This window comes from Perognathus longimembris, chromosome 28, assembly GCF_023159225.1.
Source record: "Perognathus longimembris pacificus isolate PPM17 chromosome 28, ASM2315922v1, whole genome shotgun sequence".
Taxonomy (NCBI): Eukaryota; Metazoa; Chordata; class Mammalia; order Rodentia; family Heteromyidae; genus Perognathus; species Perognathus longimembris.
The window spans coordinates 61,092,774-61,110,261 of NC_063188.1; the positions used below are offsets into that span (position 1 = coordinate 61,092,774).

The window sequence follows — 17,488 nt, forward strand, 5'->3', positions numbered from 1 at the left end:
GGCTAGTGCTTTACCAGTTGAGCCATAGTTTCACTTCCAGCTATTTTTTTTTCCAGGCCTGGAGTTTGAACACCAGGCATGGGTGCTCTCCCTAATCTTTTTTGCTCAAGGCTAATACTTTACTACTGGCACCACAGCTTCATCTCTGGCTTTTTTTTGAAGAAAAGTCCCACAGTCTTTCCTGCCCAGGCTGGCTTTGAACCGTGATCTAACTCTCCTGTGGTCAGAGGCTTCTTAAACCTTTTGACACATCATATATCCAGCCTTAGCCTCAACTTAACACCACCTTACAGCAGCACCCAATGCCCCAGAGGAATTAGACTGTATCACTGAACCTTTTTTGCCACACCCCTTGCAAAGGCCTGGTTTCTAAGGTTCTTTCCACCGGAAGCTATGACAAAAGGAAATGTGTGGGTGGGGAGGGGTAGTGGGTGAGAGGTCTAGGTTCCCGACACAGACTACACCCAGGAAAAGAATTGCAAACGCCATGTTGAAGCCATCACTGCTACTGAAACCCCTCTTACTCCTGCAGCTGCCTCTGCTGGGGGTGGGGCTGAACTCCATGGTCCTCCAGCCCAGTGGGAATGAAGACGCCACAGCTGGTGGGAAATCTGAGGCCAGAGGGGGTTGGAGAGAGGGAAGTTATGGGGAGGGGCTGTAGAGAAATTTGGTCATTACAACAATGTGGGCAGAATTGGAGAAGAGAGGGAGGGCTAGGGGAAGAGAGTTCATTGCCTTACACTGCAGTTCTTTCTTTTTTGTTTTTAACTATATTTTTGTTATCTTTTTTAAAATTTTGGTGCTGGTCTTGGGTCTTGAACTCAGGGCCTGGGCTCTTTCCCTTTGCTTTTTTGCTCAAGGCCAACACTCTACCACTAGAGCCACAGCTCCAGTTCTGCTTTTTTTTTTTTTTTTTTTGGTGGTTAATTGGAGATGAGAATCTCATGGGCTTTCTTGTTCAGGCTGGCTTTGAACCATGATCCTCAGCTCTCAGCCTCCCGAGTAGCTAGGATTACAGTGACTCGCTGGCATCAGGCTTATGTGTTTGTTATGTTTATTTATCTTTACTTTTATTATCTATATATATAAAGGGGGTTACCATTCATGCTTCTTCTTCTGACCATCATTTTCCTTCTATTTCTCTCTCCCACTTTATCCTCTTCCCAAGCTAGATCTCTTCTCAAACTCTATGACTCCTGAGTCCCTTAGTGTTTCTACCTTGCCTCTCCCAGAGGTTCAATGCTTTGTGTTCAATGTGGAGTACATGAATTGCACTTGGAACAGCAGCTCTGAGCCCCAGCCTACCAACCTGACTCTGCACTATTTGTATGTAAAGGGAAGAGGGGGAAGGAAACAAAGCGGGGAGGTGGACCAGATGAGAGAAACTGCATGGGGACCAAGAAAGGTGTGTCTCCCAGGCACCCCATTAGTTTCTCATGGGATAAGTTCTATAAGTCAGTTCAGACCAGGTGAGGCTAGGGAAATTTACCCCACAATTCCTCTTCTCTCCAATCTGTCTCTAGGTACAAGAACTTTGATCGTAATACATTCCAGGAGTGTGGCCACTATCTGTTCTCAGAAGACATCACTTCTGGCTGTTGGTTTCAAAAAGAAGAAATTGATCTGTATAAAACATTTGTTATTCGGCTCCAGGACCCTCAGAAACCCAAGAGATGGGTCACATCAAGGCTAGCACTACAAGATCTGGGTAATTGGGAAATCAGTGGGAGGCCTATGGGGTGAAAGATGTCTGTGGGGTGGTATTTTCCCCCATGTTGTACATATGGAAATGGGATGGGCTAAGGAGGAGGGATAAAGGGTGCTACCTTGAAGATCCTCACTTGTGTAGGCCAGAGGAATAACCACACATGCACACATTATTTCCAGTGATCCCTTGGGCTCCAGAGAATCTCACACTTCACAACATAAGTGAATCTCAGCTAGAACTGAGGTGGGACAACAGATACCTTGATCACTGTTTACAACACCTGGTGCAGTACCGGAGTGACAGGGATCGTGGCTGGACTGTAAGTGACTTGGGGACATGGATGTAGTAGCTAAGGCCAAACAAGTGGATGAAAGGATTTAGTCAGATAGGAGAACTTGATAGCCAGCTTGTGTTCTGTTCTCTGCCTCCCAGCTTCACGGGCCACCCCTCCCCCACTCCTTTGTCTATCATCACCAGAGTTTTCATTTAGGTTTTCCTGTCCAGATTCTTCCTGACACCAGATAGACAAGGAAACAAAAGAAAGTCATAAGGGGACCTGATGGGGGGTGGGGGTGGGGGCGCATGAGAATCACATGTGAGTAAAGGAAGCAGTGTGGTTGAATGGTTGAGAGAGGAGGGGGAAAATTCTAACTGGGAGGAACCAGAACCAGTCTTCTGCAGAACTGGAACAGAACCAGAACTTAGAAAGCGAAGATGACCTTGAATTGTAGGTGGTAATATGTTTTACTTCTTCCATCTTTTTATAGACACTTATCTTTTCTTCACCTTTCCTTTGTTTCCAAGGAACAAATAGTGGATCACAGAAGGCGCTTCTCCCTCCCTAGTGTGGATGGGCAGAAACTATATACATTCCGAGTTCGGAGCCGCTTTAACCCACTTTGTGGAAGTGCTCAGCTTTGGAGTGAATGGAGCCACCCAATCCACTGGGGAGGCAATACTTCAAAAGGTAAAGCCAGTCAAGTCCATGACTCCAATCCCCACCCCCACCCCCCCATCAGCCTTTCCAAAATACCACTGTGTTTCGTTGTACTTCCCTGTCCCTAAGCCTCCATACTGGATGCCTAGCTTCCCTCCCTAGTCATTCTCTGGGAAGACAGGCTGGGAGGGTGTGCTGTCAGAGTCAGAGAGTAAATTGAGAAAGAAGCCAAAGGGTTCTCAAGGGAGATATGGAATGTGCAGGATTTCCCTGCAGCATTCCAGAGAACCGGCATGGTGAAGATGGCCTTGAAGCTGGACTGACCTCTTTGATCCTATTCCTTCATCTGTAAAATATAGATAATGTTTCTTCCTCCCTGTTGAGATCTGTTGTAAAGATTAAGTATAGGGAATGTGTTTAGCACGGTGCCTGGTGCCCACGTCGTAGGGGTACCACAAGTGTAAGGTGCATTTTCTTTCTTTTTTTCCTATAGAAAATCCTTTGTGGTTTACATTGAAAGCTTCACTTATACCCCTTGGCTCTGCAGGAGTGATTATTTGCCTCTTCTTTGTGTATTTTTGGCTGGAAAGGTGAGATTTCAGGAGGTACCCCCAAATGTGGCGGGGGTAACTGCAGTTATTCCAGGGTTCCCAGAGGTAGAGTCAAGACAGTAAGAAATGAAGGATCACACCAAAGGGAATGGTGATGGGAAGAAGTCACTGGCACACTAAACAGGGAATTCCTTGGCTTCATATGGAACAGCTGGGAAGGGGGTAATGAAGGAATTTTAACCTATGTGATCCTATTCTTCCTTTCTCTCCACTCAGGACAATGCCCCGAATTCCCACTCTCAAGAGCCTAGAGGATCTGGTTACTGAATACCATGGGAACTTTTCGGTGAGAACATTGTCATAAGCATACTGCAGTCTGTCAACTGCCAACTGCTGGCCAGCAAGACTGTGTGTGTGAGTGTGTGTGTGTGTGTGTGTGTGTGTGTGTGTGTGTGTGTGTGTGTGTGTAAGCAACAAAGTGAAGGAAGACAGGACCTGTATTGTCAGGATGTGGCTAACCAAGTGTTGGATGGAATAGGCAGAGACACACAGGAAAAAACTGAACTATAGGTGTGCAAAGCCCATGGAAATAGTGGTATTGAGGCCCAGGAATCTGAGTGACCCTTCTATACTCATGATGCTTGCAGACACTGAGAGAGATTCTTTGGCACAGAGCCTGGGTCTTTTGCTTCCTTTTCCTAATTGACCTCTGACCTGGGAATATCTGTCTTTAGGCCTGGAGTGGTGTGTCTAAAGGATTGGCGGAGAGTCTGCGGCCAGACTACAGTGAACGATTCTACCATGTCAGTGAGATTCTCCCAAAAGGAGGAGCCTTAGTGGAGAGGTCTGGGGGCTCCCCCTGCAGCCAACATAGCCCTTACTGGCCCCCACCATGTTATACCTTGAAGCCTGAAACCTGAGCTTCTATCTCCAGCTGGAACCCCAAGGTCCTGTAGCCCTAAGTTGTATTAACGTCCTCTCACCCACCCTGCCAATTTAGGTCCAAAGCTCATTGCCACCCCCTCTGGCTAAGTTTGATTTTTTTTTCTTGATGGTACTGGAGATTAAACCCCAGAACCTTCCACTTGAGCTATGTGCCCAGTCCTAATGGTAAATTTTGTACTCCAAATGTAACTGAACCTTAATTAGATATCACCCTACTTAAGAATTGTCCCTTTACGCTGCACAAATTTCTCATCTCCCCCAATTTAGCCCTTTCTTTATTTTTGCCAGTCCTGGGGCTTGAACTCAGGGCCTGAGCACTGTCCTTGGCTTCCTTTTGCTCAAGGCTAGCACTCTACCACTTGAGCCACAGCACCACTTCTGGCTTTTTCTAAATATGTGGTGCTGAGGAATTGAACCCAGGGCTTCATGCATGCTAGGCAAGCATTCTACCACTAAGCCACATTCCCTTCCTTTTTACAAAATTCTTTCTCCTCCATCCCTTCATTGCTTTTTCCCACCTACCCTGAATTCTACCTACCCCAATTGTTCCTGAATCATTAAGAAATAAAGTTTCTTTTGCTAATCATCAAGAATGTCTGTTGTGGGGGTGGGAGGCAGGGGAAAAGTGGGGTATCTAGTGTGGGAGGCATGTGTGAGGGTGGGAAAAAAGAGCATTAGAGCCATGTTGTACAAGCTACTGTTTCTACATTTATATTACAAATTAACTGACTAGAAAGAAGTAATGTTCTAGAAATGGATTTTTTTTTCTCTAGCTAATTTCTACATTAATTCCAGAAGCCAGTTTAGAGTTCTATACCATTTTGACCCTATTCTCAGTAAATCTTTTAAACCCTAGCCAAGTGCCTCTGTCCTTATCATTACTCCAACTTTCTACCACATATACCACTTCTGACTTCATAATCCTTCAACTGCAGCCTCAGACCCCACCCCTAGGGATGTTGGTTATCCACAACTGTTTTCTTCTGGCTGCCCAGTCTGGGTTTCTTCAACCTATGAGATCCATCTGACCCTCCAGTCCCCAACCTTATGGGCCCCTTTGGTCGACCGTTCAGGGCCTCTAGAACACATTCCTTCCACATGACTCATCAGGGGGCTCTCTGAAGACAGAGATGATCTTGAAAAATATGTTTATAATCATCAAACATGGAGGTGAGGAGCAGAAAATAACTGGAGTCTGAGTATGGGCATGGGGAGGGCTGAGGGTAGCAGAGATGATACTGATGATAGAATGCCTCATCCCTTCTCTCCTCAGATAATCAGGAATTTTTGGTTAACACCAATTGTTCTATCCTCCTGTTGCTCCATTATATTCGCACTAAATTGGGGTTGAGGAAAACAGGTGAGGAATTTGGGGGAGAGGATTAGTAAGTAACCAAGGGTCAAAAGAAACAGTATCATCACCTCTTGCCTCAAAACTCTCCTTCTGACAAGAAGGGAGTTCCTCATATCCCTGCAGTTTTCTCCATCCCTCCCTATATATATGATCACTGGCTCTTTTTGCTCCCACTCTCTGTCCTTAACTGTCCCAATTATCCTGTGGCCTCCCTCTAGACACCATCGATTTGTGTGATGAATCAGGAACTATGAAGCTGCTTTTCCTGTCGAAGACCCCTACAGAATATGCCAGCAAATTCCTTACAGTTCGAAACACCTACTACGTTTGTAAGGTGGAGCGTGGGGCTCCAGGTACAGGACTGGGAGTGTTTCCCAGAGCCAGAACCAGGCCTTCAGGATGGGTCAGGAAACCCCTCCCTCCCTCCCTCCCTCCCTCCCTCCCTCCCTCCCTCCCTCCCTCCCTCCCTCCCTCCCTCCCTCCCTCCCTCCCTCCCTCTCTCTCTCCCTCTTTCCGTGTGTGTGCGTGTGTGTGTGTGTGTGTGTGTGTGTGTGTGTGTGTGTGTGTTTATAGGACCCGAACTCAGGGCTTTGAATTTTCACTTGGCTTTTTCACTAGTAGCTGGCACTCTACTACTTGAGCCTCATCTTCAGTCTGGCATGAGCCGATGTTCTTAAAATGAGACACTCTTTGAGGGCACTAGTGGCTTATGCCCGTAATCCAGCTACTCAATAGGCTGGGACCCAAGCACTGTGGTTCAAAGCCGCCCGGGTCAGGAAAGTCTGAGGCTCTTCTATTTTTTTGGCCAGTCCTGGGGCTTGAACTCAGGGCTTGAGCACTGTCTATGAGCTTCTTTTGCTCAAGGCCAGCACTCTACAACTTGAGCCACAGTGCCACTTCCGGCCTTTTCTGTTTATGTGGCACTGAGGAATTGAACCCAGGGCTTCATGCATGCTAGGCAAGCACTCTGCTACCAAGGCACATTCCCAGTCTTGTGAGACTCTTATCTCCAATTAAGCACTAAAAGAGCTGGAAATGGAGCTGTAAAACAAGTTTTAGAGCACTAGCATTTTTTTTTTTTTTGCTAGTCCTGGGCCTTGAACTCAGGGCCTGAGCACTGTCCCTGGCTTCTTTTTGCTCAAGGCTAGCACTCTGCCACTTGAGCCACAGCGCTACTTCTGGCCGTTTTCTGTATATGTGGTGCTGGGGAATTGAACCCAGGGCCTCATGTATAGGAGGCAAGCACTCTTGCCACTAGGCCATATCCCCAGCCCCCGGCCATTTTCTATATATATTGTGCTGGGGAATTGAACCCAGGGCTTCATGTATATGAGGCAAGCACTCTTGCCACTAGGCCATATTCCCAGCCCCTAGAGCACTAGCTTTGAGCCAAAGAACCTCAGAGACAGTGCCCAGGCCCCAAGTTCAAGCCCCAGGATGGGCACAAAAAAAATGAGACATTCTTCACCAGCACTCAAGAAGACTGAAGCAGGGGGATCCTGACTTTGAGAATAGCCTGGGCTATATAATGAGACCTTGTCTCAGAAGCAAACAAGTTAGCAAATCAAATAAGAAAGCAAAACTATCCCCCTCAAATGTGTAAATAAAATAAAGTGCACTAAACCAGATCCCAGTTTTCTATATCTAGTCAGCCTAATTTCGAAAGTACACTGTCTCTGGACTGGGGGCATAACTTAAGTGGTAAGAGTACTTGTCTGACATGTTTGAGGCCCTGAGTTGCAACCCCAGTACCGCAACTAAAAAGCAAGCAAAAAAGAAGAAAGGTGTGGGCTGGGAATGTGGCTTAGTGGTAGAGTGCTTGCCTAGCATGCATGAAGCCCTGGGTTCCATTCCTCAGTACCACATACACAGAAAAAGCCAGAAATGGTGCTGTGGCTCAAGTTGTGGAGTGCTAGCCTAGAGCAAAAAAAGCTCAGGGATAGTGTCCAAGCCTAAGTTTAAACCCCAAGACTGCCCAAAAAGAAAAGAAAAAAAGAGGAAAAAGGGAACTGCTTCAGTGGGAATGGATTAAGGTCATGAATCCCATGTCCTCCCTGGAGTCCATTACTGACCTGTGAGTTCATGCTGAAGGGGAGGAAATAAGGTACACCAGTTCCAGGTAGTGTTTAGAGTTCTGGAGTTTTGGAATCTTGGGCTTCAGAAGGGTGGATTCTGGGTAACAGGTAGAGGACTGGGGATATCATACTGTTATATTCACAGGAACCAGAATTGAGAATGCCTACAAAGTTGTTGTGCCTCTCCTGAAGCATCCAGAACTTGAGCTGATTGGTAAGAAGTGTGATGGGGTAAGGAAGAACATGGAGAGTATTGTACATAGAGCTACATGATAGAAAACATAGGCTAGTACTTGGGAAGATAAGGCAGGAGGATTGTGAATCTAATGTCAGCCTGGGATACCTAAAACAAGACTGTGGGAAAGAAAGAGAATGGAAGGAAGGTAGGAATAAATAAAGAGAAATTAGGAATTAAGAAAAGAAAGAAAACAAAGGAAGATATTAAGAAATGAAAGAAAGAAACAAAATATAGGGTAGGTGGGATCATGTGAGACTTAGTGAGGAGGAACTAGGTCCACTGTGGGAGGGATGGGGTAGTTTAAACCATGTGTCATTTCGTCCTCTCCCCATTTTTCTGCCATCTTCTCTATATAGCCTCATTTCTACCTAATGTCATGTTGCTCCAATTGATTGAATGACAGGAAGGTCAAGATGGGGAAGATATTTCTTTCTCAGAGGGTGGGGGCCTTTTCCTGTTCTCAGAGGCTCTTCGAACACAATGTGATATATTGGAGAAGAGCAGATTAAAGATGCTTAGAGCCTTGGAAGCCAAGAAACTAGCTGCAGCTGAATCGTCCACGAATGTCTCAGGAAGACTCCTCAAAGGCAGCTCATCCCAGCATTTCTCTCTCAGCCAGCAAAAGGTGCCTCTACTGGGTTCCCCCAGGCTAAATATTCTTATAGAATTCAATTTCTACACCCAAGATCTAACCTTTTTCTTCCTTTGACTGTCCTTGACTTCCTTTGACTTCCTTTTAGACTGTCCATGAAGGATCTCTTTGTTAATCAAATTGCTTTCCCTTTCTAGTCCAAGATAGTGCGCACTGGGACTGATGACGATGGGACCCCTCTCCCACGCAGACCAATCCTTAAGAACAGATCAGACTTTGGTAGGAAGGATCGACATCGCTGAGTGAATGACGTGACCAAGTAAGAACCGCAACTTCTCGTAACTTGTAACTTCGCAACTTCAGATATGAGATTACATCTTAGAAACTGGCCAAGCAGGACCACTCTGTTAATTGGCTTGATTTCCTTTTTTAGTCCAAGATAGTGCGGAATGATGAAGATGGGTCTCCTCTCTTACCCAGACCAATCCTTAAGAACAGAACAGACTTTGGTAGGTAGGATAGACTTCGTTAAATTAATAAAGTGACGAAGTCAGAGCAGCAACTTTGGGTATGCAATTCTTGGAATTGAACATGAAGTTCCTTTTTCCATAAGGACTCCCTCGCCCAACATCAACACAAAGGCTTAAGTAGGCCCCAGGCACCAGGGAGGCTCTGGGTGGATGAGAGAACAGTGCGACCAGGCTGAAGCCAGCACATGGGTGGGGGTGAGGAAAAGACTGTGAAGTCTAGTACAATGAGCCTTTGAGGGCCAGAGTAGGGGGTGGGGTCTTCTCAAACCAGACTACCTCCCCTTGAGAGGCCTATCTACCAGCCGCCTAACTCCTGCTGGGGTTAGGTGTCCCTCCCCCACCACACTCCACTACCTCCCAGGCTGAAATTCCCCGCCCCCTACCTCCCAGCCTCCTGGCAGTCCCTACCCTGCCGCCCTTCAACCAACTGCCCTTCGCCTTTCCTCCCTTCCTCCTACTAATCCGAGAGGGGCAGCAAGGCAGCGGAAACCAGAGCTGGTCATAGACATTTATTGAATTTATTCATTTATTGATTTGACACACTTCCCCACTCCAATCTAGCACGATACAATCTGGGTAGGCCAGGCGCTGACACAGGAAATGATGGGAACCCACAGCAGGGGTGGGGGAGGGGACAATGCAAAGGGCACTGGGGAGGGGCTGCCTCTGGGACTGGGGTGGAGGAGCCCCAGATGGCCTCCCTGGCAGGTGCTAGTAAACCTGATCCACATTACCCCCCAACCCTGCTAATTTCCCAGACCCTCAGCCAAAGCTCCCCACCTCCCCCTTCCCAGTTCTCCTCTCCACCCCCCCACCCCCCGCCTGCCACCACACACTCTTCCACTTAACCCCTGTAGTCAGGGAAGGGGAAGAAGGGCAGGGACAGCTGTCAGGGGCCTGAACAGGGAGGTCTCTGTACCTAACTTTACTACCCTAAATCCTTCCCTCCTCTTCACCCCCTCTCCCTTCAGGCCCCGAGCTAATTCCAGGCCTTCAATGCATGCTTCCCTAGTTGCACTAACCCCCATTGAGTCAAACAAATGTGTGGCTGCACCTCAGTACCACACTTTTCTAGGCACAAGTTGACAGAATGCGGGGTAATGTCTTAGGAAAACTCCAACTCATTTATGCAGAAGTTTTTCTAGATCTAGTCCAAACAGGAGCTCTTCCCTTAAGTTCAATGTTGCTTCCCACTTCTTTCCTCATATCCCATCTTCTTTACTATTGTCTGTAGTGTTTGTATCACATTATTTCATTATGACAAAGCCTTCAGAAAAAAAATTCTTTCCATCACTAACAACTTGCCACTTTAAAAAATCTTGATATTTGTGTTTATATTTCTTTAAAAGTTTATAAAAAGCCTTTCCATTATCTGCAGCCTTCCAAAATTTTGTGATTGGGCCAGGTGAGCTACTCGAGGGCTCAGACCTTGGCCCTTCTAAGGTCCCCTATTCCCCCCAACCCACCCACCCCCACTGGCCTAAGGGGCCATTGTGTAAAAATTCCAGGCTCTACCTAGCCTGGCCCAGCTCAGATTAAGACTCTCTACAGAAAGAAAGAAAGAGAAAGAGAAAAAAATGAATCCTGCTCCTAAAGGCAGGGGTAAGGCCACTGGTGACTTCACATTTCCAACAGCATTGCTGGCTCCTGCTACAAAAGCCTAGGGGGTACAAATGGGGGAAACAGAGAATGGCTCCTGAGAAAGGGCCATAATTACCCCCTAATTGGCACAGTGAGAATTAACCCTCTTCCTTTTCCCTCTCCCTTATCCCTCCCCCCACAGTTCCCATATGGTGCAGCTTTATCTTTATAATTTTCTTAACGCGTGTGTGTGTGTGTGTGTGTGTGTGTGTGTGTGTGTGTGTGTGACCAGACCCCACCCTAGCTCTAATGCAGGGTCCCAAATTCCTGGGGAGGGCTCAAGGGAAAAAAAAACTGGATATGGACATGCCGGGCTTCATTTATGAAGTAGGGAGCAAAGCTTCTGGCCCGTGACTTAAGGATCTGTGGGAAGAAGAAATAGAGAACAAAGTTAGACGAGATGCATACAGGGCAGGATCATGTCCCACCATCCTGATTCACATCAAAAAGGAAAACACAGATCCCTCTCCTTCCTTTCCTCCCCTTTTTGTGCTATCTGAGGCCTCATTTGGAAACTGAGCTGCTTTAATATGACATTCTCCCTTCAATTCCTCAGGAGTTCTCACCACCCCTTATTCTCTCTCATGGGCTCAGATCATGGAATTAGGCGTGGATGTGGCTTTGAGAATGCTAGTGATGGGGAGGTGGGAGGGGGCTGCTGTACCTGGCTCAAAGTTGAAGTCCAGTCCTTCACCCCCATCCATGAGGTCACTGATGATGTTATCCATGTCGCATTCCAGGTTCTCCATATACATATCGAGATCGAGATCTTGAGGCATTCGATCTTGGCTTGCAGCTTCAGTAGGTGTGAGCAAAGGAGTTCCCAAGGCCTTGGGTATGGGAGCACCTGCCATGACTGGAGGTGGCCCCATCATAGAAAGGCTGGGAACTAGACTGCCGGGGCCTGGAGCCTCTTGGGGCTTGGGACATAGGCCAACTCCTGAGGCCATCTTGCTGGAGGAAGGCATACCCCCCAGCAACAGAAGTGTGGGAGCCTGGGATAGAATGGGATCAACCTGGGTCATGAGGACATCAGCAGGGGGTGGTGGTGTATCAGAGGTGAGCAGGGCCTCCAGTGACTGGGAGCCTGAGAAGCACCCTTCTGCTGACAGGGACCCCTCTGCTGGGCCAAAAAGAGAGGCACCGTAGGTGTGTAAGGGACCACCAACCCCAGGATGCTGCAAAGAGAAGCCAGAGAGACTGCCCGGAGACAGCAAGGAATGGGGGGATGTGAGATTGAGCCCATCCAGCAGCTCAAAATCTTCATTTAGGGTGGGAGGGAGGCCTCCTGCATAGCTGCTGACTGAAGCTGGCGCTTCTTCTGCTGCTAGCACCTCAGACTCTGGCCTCATGGGAGAGAGCCGGGTGCTGACCGTGCTAGCATTGGAACTGCTTCGTGGACGGAAGGTGGTCCACATGTCAGCTTCTTCACGACTTCGAGAGCAAGGGCTGCCTGACCACTTGGCAAAATGGCTCATGGGGCTCCTCGGAGTGGCACCTTCAGATGGAACTGGTAGCACAGATGGTTTCTTCTTAGGGGCTTTGCTACGGCCCCGGAGTAGCTTGCTGCTGCTATCCATGGAAGCAGCCCGGCGGCGAGGCGCCTTGCCACTCTTGCCTCCCTCAGGGTTCAGCATCCACCAGGAGCTCTTGCCTGTGGCCTCATTGTGAACCTTGATGAACTTGCTGTGCAAGGACAGGTTGTGGCGGATGGAGTTCTAGAGAGAGCAGAAGCGGCAGGAAAGGGGCATGAGGTAGGTATGTAAGAGAAGGTGACTAGTCAAAGTCTAAGGAGAGGCCAAGACACAGCAGGGTATTCTTGGAGACTCAAAAGTAAGTCAATAGTGGCTCACTCCTGTAAGTATAAGTACTCAGGAGTCTAGGATCTGAGTGAGGACCAAGGTTTGAAGCCAGCCCTGGAAACTCTGTGAGATTCTTACCTGCCAAAAAGCTGAAAGTGGAGCTCTGGCAGTGGCTCAGCGGTAAAATGTCCATCTTTAGTGAAATAGCTAAGGCATAGCACCCTGTGTTTTAGCTCATTTGTACACAGGCGTACACACACACAACCCATGAGTGGAGGGAGAGAAAGGGAAAAAAGGGAGGGGAGGAGACCATACTCAGTTCTCAAGAGAGCTTCTCCCAAATCATGGAGTGTGTGGGCAAGGAGAAACAGTAATCCTAGGGGCTGGGAATATGGCCTAGTGGTAAAGTGCTCGCCTCGTATACATGAAGCCCTGGGTTTGATTCCTCAGCACCACATATATAGAAAAAGCCAGAAGTGGTGCTGTGGCTCAAGTGGTAGAGTACTAGACGTGAGCAAAAAGAAGCCAGGGACAGTGCTCAGGCCCTGAGTTCAAGCCCCAGGACTGGCAAAACAAAACAAAACAAAAAAGAAACAGTAATCCTAAAGTAGCACGAACTACTGTTGAGACAGAAAAGAAAATGGTTGCATAGCTCTACCTCTTTCCTTGAGTGCAGGCTTGGGTGGAGATTACAGGACTGTGGTCATTATCAGCCCAGAATTGACCCCTGTCCTGAGCCTGTCCTCTGAATAGGCTGAGGGGCTGGAGCCTTGTACAGCTTGTACTCCACTCCCCACTGGGCATTAAGGCAGCCCAGCTAGCTCTCTGCAGAAGGTTCCTCCCCCAACTTACCGTCCCCCCCCCAATCCCAGTCTTATTTCTGCCAACAGGATACACACACTCCTCACATCTCACAAGACATAATTTATCTCTCTTTCTTGCCTAAAGAGGATGTCTTCTCTGAGGATTCCACTAGAGTCCAAGCTTAAATCCCACCTCTTTTATATTGTGATTGCTTGTCATGACAAATTTCTTGCACAGTATTTTCCATTGAATCCATAGCTTTACCTAATCTATGTTGTATCGTTTATGGTTTCATGTAATTAGTCACATCAAGTGTAAAGCGTCAAGGGCAATGACAGTTCTATAATCCCCAACAGTGCCCCCTTGGAGTAAACCCACAGCACACCAAGCTCACGGTACATAATCAATATTTGTTGCCCAACTGGTGAGTAGCCCTGGGGTGACTATGCTGTGGTCCCCTTTGAGGCTCTGTCAGCTCAAGAGTGTTGTGGGTATTGCACCATTTCTCCCCACTAGCGACACTAGGAATACATTTTCGTTCAGGGACCCCGAGAGAAAGAGAGATCAGCAAGTACTTCAACCTCTAGTATATAGCTTACTTCCACTGCAGGCAGTAGGCTAGTTACACCAATTTTGCCCACTTTCCTTCACTTCCCTACTTCCTTCCCAGCACTTTCACTCCTCAGGAATTTGTGCATTATCTCTCTATCTTTGAGCACATTTGAGCTCACATGTCAATTGTTCTTTAGTTTAGAAACTGAAGGGAGAGGCAAAAAGTGCTTGGAGCCAGTAACAGATTGAAGCTCTGGACAGTCAGAAACAACTCATGTCTCTTGACTAGTGCATTTCAGATAAGGAGGCTCTTCGCCTAGGGACCATGGCTTAAGAAGCTACTTGTGCGGAGGCTAAATAACTTTTATCACCCTGATAAGATTGCATTGATGCTTCTAGCTCCATCAAGGAATCATACTTGTCTATCCAGCCTGAGTTCTTAGTAAGGACTGCTGAGGTGACTTCTGGCACCATGAGTTTCCCCTTCCTCATCCTCAATCTCCGGGTCTACTGGCTTTCTTTTTTCTTTGTGGTCCTGGACGTCCAACGCAGTACTGAGCATGCTACACAAAAGCATGCCACACATGTGCTCTACCACTGAATTCCACTTCCATTCACAACCTCTCTTCTTTAGGCTCTGGAGCTATCCAAGCAGGAGAGGTTGGTTCCCTAAGAACCAGCAACTCTTAGGTGTTGGGGGGAGGGAGGTGACTGCTAATTGCTCCCTAAGGCATCTAATGCAAGCTTTCTGGTTCTAAGGGAGTGCCGCCCCCTGGTGGGGTGGGAGTGATTTTGGCACAGCACCAGGGAAGCCAACTCAGGCATGAAATCTCTGGGGGACAGGGTGGGTGGGTGGGGGTGGGAGGCTTCAGAAGTCCTAGGCCCAGCCTGATTTAGTTCTGCAGTCATTTCATTGGATGTGCTCTTGTTAGATAAGTAAAATTTCTAGTGAGACCAGTTCAAGTCTTTATTCTAATAGGAGGCAGGTTTCCTAATCTTACTTTCTGTGCCTTACTTTCTTCACATCCAAAGTGTGGAATCTTGGAATTGCTGTGGAGATTAATAAAATAAAAGCAATTTAGATGATTTCATAAACTATAAAGCCCTGTTTAATTGTAAATCATAGAGAAGGACCATACTCTCACAATACAACTAACAACTCCTAGTTATTTCTTCTGCCCTGGAAAATGAACCCAGGAGAAAAGAAAAACAGCTGGGTAGGCTGGGTCCGAGGAGGGAAGCTCTTTATGAGCTGAGACTGTGGTGTGGCAGTCTACCCAGAAATAGTGCCAAGGGTCTCAGCTGTCCTGTCTTCTGTTCTGTACAGCCCCTACACATACTGCAAATCTGATCCCTCAAATGCTGATACTTAAGAGGAAGACCCTCTGCTCATTCTGCCCCCTGCATTTTGTTGTACGCTAACCACACCACCTACCAAAGTACAAAGCATTAACTTAAATTGAAACTCCCTAATTTTGTCTTTAGTTATCGATTTCTCTCCTGATGAGTTTTTCAGAGGGTCTTGTAAGACTTTTCCCCACTTTTTTTTTGTGCAGAAGGCCAAGGAAACACTCAGCCTGTGTTCTAAAATGAAAGCCCTACCTCCTTCTTCACGAGTAATATTCCTCAAAAGTAAATCAAGACTCTTCTTCAGAGCTTGGATTGCCCTTACAAGGGAGCGTTTGTTGGTAATTCCGAGGGTAAATGGAGACAGATAGCCACCCACAGCCCCTTTTCTTCTTAATGTATAAGATCAACTATTTTCCCCATGAATATTGCTCTCTTTTTTAAAATCTTTTGCTTCTCACCCCTCATATTGGGTCGAATTCTAGAAGAAGCGTATCTCTACATTGAGGTATTTGAAGGCAAGCTGAGAATCCAAGTAATCCCACAGTAATGGGAGAAAAGGTGTTGGGGTGGGAGGTGGGGGAGGAGAGGCAGCTAGTTTCATGCAAGGAATCCACAGCTCCTGCTGTACATAAGATAAAGACTTCTCTGTGGGAATAAGTGTTTGGGGAAGCCCAAGCCAAAGTGCTGGGAGTGTTGAGCAGTGAGCAGGAGAATTCGATTTTCTCCGGGGCTGGGACAGTATCTTATTCATCTGCGATCCTTCAGCATCAAGCTTTGAGTGAGTGTGGCATATACTATGTACTAAGTAAATGTTTGTCTAACTGAAGATTGAAGGTGGATCTCTAAGGCTTCCCAAAGGGTTGAGGGTAATAAAGGGAGTCCCGGAGTAGAAGTAGGGAGAGGGAGAAAGGGCCCAGATGTAGATGGTGTTGGGAAGAAAGTATGGGGGTCATAATTACCTTCCATCCTGCTGAGCTGTTGCTGTCACCCTTGTCCTTGAAGTAGGGCACCGTGCGGACCATCCACTCATAGATCTGGGCGAGTGTCAGCCGCTTCTCTGGGGCGCTTTCAATGGCTTGGCTGATGAGTTCTGCATATGACTGATTTCCCCAGGCATTCCGGCGGGAGCCTCCCTTCCGAGGACCTGTTACAGACCCCAGGATCCCCGGCTGGGGGCCCCCTGCCGGCTCTGGGAGCTGGGAGGGCAACAGGATCGGTTCGGAGTGCCCCTCCGTGTGTACCGTTTCTCCCAGACCTGGCTCCACCTCGGACGGTTCACGGGGCTCGTTAGCGAGCTCTGGTCTAGGAAGGGGCCAGGTGCAGGAGCGGGGACGGCTCTGGGGTTCGAAGTCGGGATCGAGGTCTATGATCGCGGCAGCCTCTGTGGCTGACTTCGTATTGCCTGGATCCATACGTGGAGCTGGACCTCTGCAGCAAAGCGTTCAGAGGAGCCTGCCACAGTCCCTCACCATGCCTCCCCTCAGGGGGGAAGCACCGAGGGTCAGAAGGCACATTCCCCTCTAGTCCTCAAAGTTCTGAACTACTCCCTCGCGTAGGACGCTAGCCCCCAAACTGTGTCTTCCACAGTTCTCGGATCCCCTTCCTGACTACAGCTTGCAGTCTCGGAGCTCTTCCCGGAGACACCACCTGTAACCTCCGCCTAGCGAAGACACTTTCTGCAACCTCTCACTCAGCTTCCTGCTCTTTTAAACCTGAGGCACGGTATCCCCTCATACATTGCGCTCCCATCACCGAACGTCTTTCCAGCCGCAGTTCCCACCCCCTTTAAGTTGCTGCCCCCCGGACACTCCTCCCAAATTTCCTCCACCCGGATCACTGCCCTCCCCCACGCCCCGCTCCCCCGCGTCACTTGCCCCTCCCCTTGCTCCCCCTCCCCCCGCCTCTTCCCTTCCTGTCCCGCGCGTAACAGGGTCAAGGTTCTCGCGCTCCCAGCCGCCCAGATTCCTTCACCGAAGCCCCTATCAGACCCCCCCACCCCCCGCCCCCCGGGTTTCCCTTTTGTTTTGCTCCAAGCAGCAGCCCCCGCCTGACGTCTCTGTTTACCACTCGCTGGGGCAGCCATCTGCGCACGCGCCTAGAGAGCCAGTTGGGAAATCGAGTTCTTCAGTCGTGCCACCCTGGTCGGTCTTGAGGACTACATCTCCCGTCCTACCTCACGACCAGGAGTCCGAGACCAGCGGCTGGAGACGGCGTGGCAGGATATGGGGAGGTGGAACTTTAATTATTAGAGGTCGTCGCGGACTATTTTTCTTTTCTTAAAAGTCATTTTTTTTGCCCACCTCTCTTTCCAGCCGCTCCCTGATGATTCAGGATCGCCTAGGTGACCGTGTCGACACACTTCAGACCTTTCCCTCCCTTCGATGAAGAAAGCAGAAGGAAAAACAAAAC

General features: G+C 48.3%; 3 protein-coding genes across 3 annotated transcripts; 2 read left to right on the forward strand and 1 right to left on the reverse strand.

Moving 5' to 3' along the window:
• Positions 1-444: 444 nt before the first annotated feature.
• Positions 445-4,482, forward strand: Il2rg (interleukin 2 receptor subunit gamma). Its single transcript, XM_048335508.1, has 8 exons — positions 445-602; positions 1,173-1,326; positions 1,524-1,708; positions 1,888-2,027; positions 2,513-2,675; positions 3,139-3,235; positions 3,473-3,542; positions 3,931-4,482. Exons 1-8 carry the CDS (start codon positions 488-490, stop codon positions 4,114-4,116), a joined length of 1,110 nt encoding a protein of 369 aa, XP_048191465.1. The 5' UTR covers positions 445-487; the 3' UTR covers positions 4,117-4,482.
• Positions 4,483-5,286: 804 nt separating this feature from the next.
• On the forward strand, positions 5,287-8,905 carry C28HXorf65 (chromosome 28 CXorf65 homolog). The gene is made up of 7 exons (XM_048336615.1): positions 5,287-5,311; positions 5,415-5,501; positions 5,714-5,848; positions 7,716-7,784; positions 8,273-8,433; positions 8,598-8,719; positions 8,834-8,905. Exons 1-6 carry the CDS (start codon positions 5,287-5,289, stop codon positions 8,700-8,702), a joined length of 582 nt encoding a protein of 193 aa, XP_048192572.1. The 3' UTR covers positions 8,703-8,719; positions 8,834-8,905.
• A 525-nt stretch (positions 8,906-9,430) lies between these two features.
• Positions 9,431-16,910, reverse strand: Foxo4 (forkhead box O4). The gene is made up of 3 exons (XM_048336357.1): positions 16,039-16,910; positions 11,236-12,289; positions 9,431-10,934 (listed from the first exon to the last, which is right to left on the reverse strand). The coding sequence occupies exons 1-3, from the start codon at positions 16,489-16,491 to the stop codon at positions 10,927-10,929; spliced, it is 1,515 nt and encodes a 504-aa protein (XP_048192314.1). The 5' UTR covers positions 16,492-16,910; the 3' UTR covers positions 9,431-10,926.
• Between the last annotated feature and the right edge of the window lie 578 nt (positions 16,911-17,488).

Coding starts and splice junctions, on each gene's coding strand:
- Il2rg (XM_048335508.1), top strand. CDS start 488: ATGTTGAAGCCATCACTGCTACTGAAACCCCTCTTACTCCTGCAGCTG. Junction 1,709..1,887: donor GCTAGCACTACAAGATCTGG/GTAATTGGGAAA, acceptor CATTATTTCCAG/TGATCCCTTGGGCTCCAGAG. Junction 3,236..3,472: donor GTGTATTTTTGGCTGGAAAG/GTGAGATTTCAG, acceptor CTCTCCACTCAG/GACAATGCCCCGAATTCCCA.
- C28HXorf65 (XM_048336615.1), top strand. CDS start 5,287: ATGTTTATAATCATCAAACATGGAG. Junction 5,312..5,414: donor TATAATCATCAAACATGGAG/GTGAGGAGCAGA, acceptor TTCTCTCCTCAG/ATAATCAGGAATTTTTGGTT. Junction 5,849..7,715: donor GGTGGAGCGTGGGGCTCCAG/GTACAGGACTGG, acceptor TTATATTCACAG/GAACCAGAATTGAGAATGCC.
- Foxo4 (XM_048336357.1), bottom strand. CDS start 16,491: ATGGATCCAGGCAATACGAAGTCAGCCACAGAGGCTGCCGCGATCATA. Junction 12,290..16,038: donor ACAGCTCAGCAGGATGGAAG/GTAATTATGACC, acceptor TGCTCTCTCTAG/AACTCCATCCGCCACAACCT.